Source organism: Nicotiana tomentosiformis, chromosome 6, assembly GCF_000390325.3.
Source record: "Nicotiana tomentosiformis chromosome 6, ASM39032v3, whole genome shotgun sequence".
Classification (NCBI taxonomy): Eukaryota; Viridiplantae; Streptophyta; class Magnoliopsida; order Solanales; family Solanaceae; genus Nicotiana; species Nicotiana tomentosiformis.
Genome location: NC_090817.1, coordinates 123,911,841 through 123,919,041, shown reverse-complemented (window position 1 = coordinate 123,919,041; position 7,201 = coordinate 123,911,841). Strand labels below are relative to the sequence as shown.

The 7,201-nt window shown below is 31.6% G+C and overlaps 1 protein-coding gene across 1 annotated transcript; it reads right to left on the bottom strand.

The window, feature by feature from the left end:
• Positions 1-3,389: 3,389 nt before the first annotated feature.
• Positions 3,390-6,771, bottom strand: LOC104114828 (transcription factor bHLH18-like). Its single transcript, XM_009625367.4, has 3 exons — positions 6,292-6,771; positions 5,015-5,407; positions 3,390-3,640 (listed from the first exon to the last, which is right to left on the bottom strand). Exons 1-3 carry the CDS (start codon positions 6,724-6,726, stop codon positions 3,545-3,547), a joined length of 924 nt encoding a protein of 307 aa, XP_009623662.1. The 5' UTR covers positions 6,727-6,771; the 3' UTR covers positions 3,390-3,544.
• Between the last annotated feature and the right edge of the window lie 430 nt (positions 6,772-7,201).

The following is a 7,201-nucleotide window of genomic DNA, read 5'->3' as shown; positions in this document are numbered from 1 at the left end:
AAGAAAAAATATTTTTCAAAATAAGTTGATTTATCCAGTTAGCTAACCAAGCTATAAATGTGGATCTCTAAGAACTAAGCACGCTTTCTTCTAGGTTATTTAATAGACACTACATAGGAGTAATACAAGTTTCTTTTCCCAAGAAATTATTGTACAATATATTTTGTACTTGAGGTTGTGGCGTAAAGCTTCATTTTGAGCAGGTGGTGAATAATAGTAACGTGGACAAACGATTCCAAAAAACGTGGTCAAATTAGTACTATAAAATTCATGGTGCTTGGTGATACTAAAGACAGATTTTGAAAAGGATATAAATTAATCAGAATTTGTTTCTTCAAGAAAAAATAGATGAGGAGTTTTATTGTTTTTGGTGAAACACTGAATCTACCGTTTATATGTTTGAATTCTGTAGATCGTAACTTCGTTTAGTTTATGCATTTTGCACGTGAGTGACAGAGTGAGGCAGTATGTTTTATAAGTTCCTTGCAATGGGGATTAGAGAAGGAAAAAATAGGTAACGCTGTGGGTGTGGAACAAAATTTAACATTGGTAACTGAACTGACTGAAAACTTATATATAAAATGTATAGATCTGTGAAATTTTTTGAAAAAATCGATGAGGGTTTAACTCAAAATGAATAATATTACGTCATTTTTTAGAAGTATTCGTGGGACCATTTTAGCCCAACATAATGGTTATTAAATTCGAACCTATTGAGTCGAAAACTTTCACTCATGCCACTTGGCTATAACGCTTGGCGAGTGAGGCAGAGTTGATAATTAGGAGAAGCACTAGTCGTACTTTAGTAAACAGAAGTTTGATTTGCTTTTTCCAAAAATCTTTGTTTCATTTTCTGGAAAACAGAATAACAAACCAATAATGTTATAAAATAATAGAAAGTTATCATTAAAATGAAATTGAAACAAGACAATTGACAAGAATCTTAAAACAATTTTTGTTGTCTTACAAATAGGGGTGTTCATCTCATGGGATGTAATATTTAATAGTTGAAGTGCATCCATTTTTTATTCATTTAAAATGATGGATTGTATCATCACTTTCTTATCAAGTGCATGAAATGCGTCAATCTCTTTGTTCTTTCAAGATCTATTTAATTCTTATATCTTGTTTGAATTTAAAATGGTATTTTGTTAATTTTAAAATTAAATATAATATATCACTATGTAGGTCTCATATTGATTTTTATGTTTAATTATTAAATTCGGCTAACCTTAATAGCGTACATCAAGATTATTGTGAGACGACTAAGAAAATAACTATCATGTGCTTCTAAAAAAATACTCTCATAAGAATATATTAATAGAAAATATGTTTGTCATTTTTTTTTAATTTTTACTAAATACATATTCACTTCTCAAAACTTTATCTACAACTTTAACAAAGCAAAATTGAAATAATATTCATGTAATAAAAACATTCGAGAAACCCGAAAAAATCGACAAAACCGAACCAATCCAAAACGATATATTTGGTTTGGTTTAGTTTGATAAAACCCAAACCAACTCGGTTTATGTACACCCCTACTTACAAATGAGGTGAGAAGCCTATTTTATTTAGGAAATTTTACCTCTTATATACATCTTATTTATTATAAATTAAAATTATTTTAAAATATTATTTTCGATAGCTACCTTTTATATTTTATAGCAAAATAAGTATTTATGATATATACTATCATTGAGGAATGAAATAATGCATGAAATACGCTATTTATATTTTTTCTCTCTCTTAGACAACTGGACATACCTATTTTTAAGGTGATTGTCGTTACTGTATTCATGAATACATGTGAATACATGCGCATACAGCTGGACTGCCCTAATTTTAGGTGCTTTTTACTGATGTATTCATGAATACAGCAGCGTGAATACATGTGAATACATGCACGTACAGCTGGACTGCCCTGATTTTAGGCGCTTTTTGTTACTGAATTCATGAATAAATGGCACGCATACATGTGAATACATGCGCGTATAGCTCGACTGCCCTGATTTTAGACGTTTTTTATTGTTGTATTCATGATTACAGTAGCGCGAATACATGTGAATACATGCGCGTACAGCTGGATTGCCCTGATTTTAGGCGCTTTTTGCTACTGTATTCATGAATACATGGCGCGAATACATATGAATACATGCGCGTACAACTGGACTACCCTGATTTTTAGGCGTTTTTTGCTGCTGTATTCATGAATACAGCAGTGCAAATACAACGAATATACTACCGTAATAATTGAATAGTAGCTATAATAAGTAATTATGTATATGCATAATAGCTATAGGAAGTTAATAACTACTAAACAATAGTGGTTTCTGAAAATTTGTGAGCAAAAATCAATTTTGTCCCCGAAGTAAACAATTTGATACCAAAGTAATTGATTGCTCCTAAATAAATTGGATTGGTCTCCAAGTAATTTTCATATTAACTAGACACCCACAATTACTATTCTTATTTTACAACAAAAATCAATCCTATCCAAAAACCCTAGCCGCTTAACCAAGAATCCGAGCCGCTGTGTCTACCATTAATTAAGTATTTGATGCAAATGGTTGGTCCTCCAATTAATGGGAGTACTTGCTTGGGGAGGCAACAGAACTTATTAACAAGACAAAGTCAAAAGGTGCATCTCTATTGCTTCCTACTGATGTAGTGTGATAACAGACAAGTTTGGTGCTAATATTAATACTAGCAAGGTTGTTACATTAGCATCATGATATCCCAGTCCCACGTATTCCCTCCGTCTCAAATTATCTGTCATGTTTCTATTTTACACGCCCCTTAAAAAATATTAATTAGGAGGATGGTTAGACATTTCACCCTTATTTACGTCGTCTTATGATATAATATCTCTTTATTGAATATTTGTTCTATTTATGTGGTATCTCCATCTTGAATTATTATTATTAAGGAAAATGGGAAAAATATTGTTTTGAACTTCTAGAATGACAACTATTTTGAAATAACTATGTTTAGAAAGCACGATAGCTAATATGAGACGGAGAGAGTAATTGAATAGGATATATTGAACCTGATGCTACTCAAAGTGCTTTATATGTAAAAGAAGCGTTTATAATTTATATAGTTGAGGCTTTTGGTCAAGCTTGTAGGAAAGCAAAAGCTGAAAAATATAGTTGCCTTTACTCGTAAGCACTTTTGGAAACCAAGCACAAATTGATGCTAGCTAAACCAAGCACAAATTGAAACTTTTTTGAGTTTCACCAATTTTGTTTTAAACCCTGTACATACTGCTTTAGTAAATAAAATTCTTTTAATTATCAGAAAAGCTTTTTTTTTAAAGCTAAACCAAACAGGCTATAAATAACATTGGTCTAAGAAGCTCGAAGAACCGTTAATCGCTCAAGAAATTTTATTGCTCAACAATATGTCCGTACAACAACATTCTTGGCTCAAAAGGCAACTGCAGTACAAAGCATGAATTCGGGTCCAATTATTCTCCTAATTTCAAACAAAATCGAATATAGAGTAACTAAATTGAACATAAGAGAATGTTTGGAAAGTCCGATTAGTCCGCCAAGCCTGGCATATTTGATGTACTAGGAAGAGCAAACTTGAATGCGTTTTCAACATCCTGCACTCTAATATCAACATTTTGATCAATCTGCAAGAACGAATTGAATGTCATATATATTAGTAGTTCATTTGAGGCTTGACAACTTTAGCAAAGCCATTTTGGTTATCATGTAATATAATTTGACAAAGTATTGCCTTTCCACTGGGATGTACAAAGAAACCCGATAAACCGTACCAAACCGATAATCCAGTCAAATCAGAAGAAAAAAATCCCCAATTATGGTTTGGTTTGGTATTGGAAATTGGTTTGGTTTGATTTTAACTAAAAAAGATCAAACCGAAACTAAATCAACCTGATAGTACATTTATATAATTTTTCATAAAAATATTTATTGTAATGTAATTTATAAATATTTCTTAAACTTTTTCACAATTTTATCTTTTAACGTATTGTTTCAAGTTTGGACTTAACATTCTTGAATGGTAAATAAATTTTATAGCCAATAAATGTAGTAACTCAAACAAAGTTCAAATCAATACTAATGCTAACAAAAGAAATTCAATTCAACACTAGGAATGATGATAGTGTTGGATCAATATCTATTTTTTTAGTTTTTGCATTGATTTATAATGAAAATGCATAACTTAGTTTATCTTTTTCTTTAGTGCTTAGTTATGTAATTAATAGTACTTATTAGTTGTACTTATTTCAGCATGACCTATATAGTATTATTTTTTTGGGGTAAATAAAGAAATGTTATTATCAAGTTGTAAAACTGTACAACACAAAACTAAATGGCATATATAGTATTTTTAGATTATGTTAATTTTTATTAATGCCAATTAATTATTTGTTTTATGCAATTTTATTATCCTTGTTATTGAATATTTTAGTATAATGCTATGACTTATCTCATATTATTGTGTTATTTTTTTGTAAAATACATTATATAATTGTCTCTTACTAGGACTAAAGAAATATTTATAGCACAAGTTACATATTTTGTGCTGTGAAGACTTTACTGGGAAAAAAACCCGAAACCCCCCCCCCCAAATCGAGATTGAAAAACCCGACTTTGTTGGTTTGGTTTATAGATTTAAAAATCCGACACCATTGGTTTGATTTGGTAATTAAAAAATCCGAACCAACCCGACTTACGTACACCCCTACTCTCCACAAAAGAAATATTCGATTACTTAATACCCTATGAGAAAAATCAAAGCTTTAAAAGTTAATTAGAAAACTACTTTTTTTAAATATAAAATTCTTTTTTTTCCTTGCCTATATTACTGTGTTCGAATAAGAAAGGTTTAATCTGCATAACCACAAAATAATTAAAGACTCACCTAGTCAGTCGAAGAAAGGCTAATATATATAAAAGTGAAATGTCTTCATTGGAAATTTGGAATATATAAAATCACGTTTTGATAGCTACAAACAAAATAAACAGTGAGAAATTACCTCAGCAAGAACGGAGATATAATGAAGAGCAATATGGTTGGATGGTGTAACTCTAATGTGGTGAATAGTAAGATGTAGCTTTTCCATTATTCCAGCAATTATTGTGAAAATACTCCGCATTTCTTTACTGCAATGGATTCCTATGAGTACATTCTTATCTAGAATTTGAACCTTGATATCATTCTGATCAGGTTTGGATTCATCAAAATTCTTAGCAAGAATAGAGTTGTCATCAGATGTAGTAGCAGCAAAAGAATATTGTTTTTGTACTGTGGAAGTTGATTCAATCAAGTTTCTACTCTTTGTCGTCCCAGCTTCCTCTAAAGCCCTAACACGTCCTTGAAGTTCTCCTATGTACTTGATTGAATCTTCAAGAATTGAAGCTTTGTCCAACTGATCAAGCAAATATTACAAAAGATACTTCAAGTGTTAGGTTAGCCATATATCCCATAAAATAAATAAAATAAAAGCCAGCCCAATGTACGAATCATTCCGCGTTCACATGATCGCACACTGAGGGGGTGTGATGTAGTCAGCCTACCCTAATGCAAGTATCAGTGACTGATTCTACGACTCGAACTCGTGACCAATATAGATCACGGAGAGAGCTTTACTTTTACTCCAATGCTCCCTTTCAACATATACCCATAGAGATGGTAGAATTTAAAATAAGCAGTAAACTATGTTACTTTTAGTTATAGTTGGTATTTCTTGTTTATTTTGTGTTCATTAGTATGCCATTGAAGAAAAGAACAGGCAAAGCAGTGAAAATAAAGGGAATAGCCCCACTCTCTCCAAATTTTTTTCTCAAAGATTATAAGCTTGGAATAACTTCCTCAATTTCAAAACATAGATCCAATGGAGTATTAATCTATTAAGAATATGAAAAGGGTAGCCTGATGCACAAAGTATCTCGCATGAAATTCATGTAGGGTCCAAGGAAAGGCTGCACCTCAAGTGATATGAGGTGGACAGCCTACCCTAATACAAGCATTAGTGACTGCTTCCACAGCTCGAATTTGTGACCTATATATCACATGAAGATAACTTTACGGTTGATTCAAGGCTCCCATAAATTTATCAAGAACATGAAATAACATAAATCATGAGTTCTAAGATATAAGTATTACTTTACCCTGTACGCATGGATTGGTTTAGTTTACAAATAGAACTGACTGCAGAATCATATATCTATTAAAACGTGACACTAGAGAACTACCCTAAACCTAGTTGTACTAGTAACCTATAAAGAGAGACTTTATTGAAATTAGAAATACCTTCTTGAGATCAGGGATACTTTTGGCCAAGACAGCAAAAAGTTGTGTAAATCTTTCTCGGCGTTTCCTTTCAGCCAAAAGATGATCTTGAGATTGCAAAGGACTTCTACAAATCCTCTTAGGCATTGATGTTGTTGGTGATGAAGACTGGCTTATGACCTTTTCAGATATCATATCATAATCTAATTCATCCCCTAGAAAATTAGAGTCTGGATTTCCAAATGAAATAATGTTAGGCGAAGAAGAAGAAGAATTAGTAGAAGTAGAGGAATTAGGAGAAGAAGAAAAAGCAATTTTCGGAATTTCCATTAATGAAGAACTGCTGGGATTTTGATTAGGGTAAGATGTGAACATTTCAGAGAGTAAATTCTTAAATTCAAAAGGTTCTTCTCCACCAGCTGTATTTTCAAGGTTATTGAAGCTTGCATTTTCCATGGCTAAATTTACAGAAGTAGAAGAGAAAAAGAGAAATATTGTCAAGAGAAAACGAACGCTAGCTTTGAATTTTTTTCAGCTGTACATTTCCAATTCAAAATGGATAAATTGTTTTCTTATATACTATATATAGAAACTGACCCTAACGTGTGAACAGTCTTTTTCTTATGGATGGCGTGTCGTCCTTATTAGAAGTTGAAGGAAATAATTCCTTGCTTTACATGCTGATTGAAAAAGATATATAGTTGAGGATGAAAGGCGAGGAAATATTTTTATGGGAAAAGGCCCAAATATACTCCTTTACTTTCGAATTTACATTTAACCTCCGTTATACTATCCGGCCAAATTTACCTGCATCAACAGCAAACATTTAAAAATTACCCTTTGATGTATTAAGTAATCCAAAATCTCCCAAATTACTTTTATTTAAATCACTTATTGTTCTTCTTGTTCCACTATTTTCAGAAATTACTAT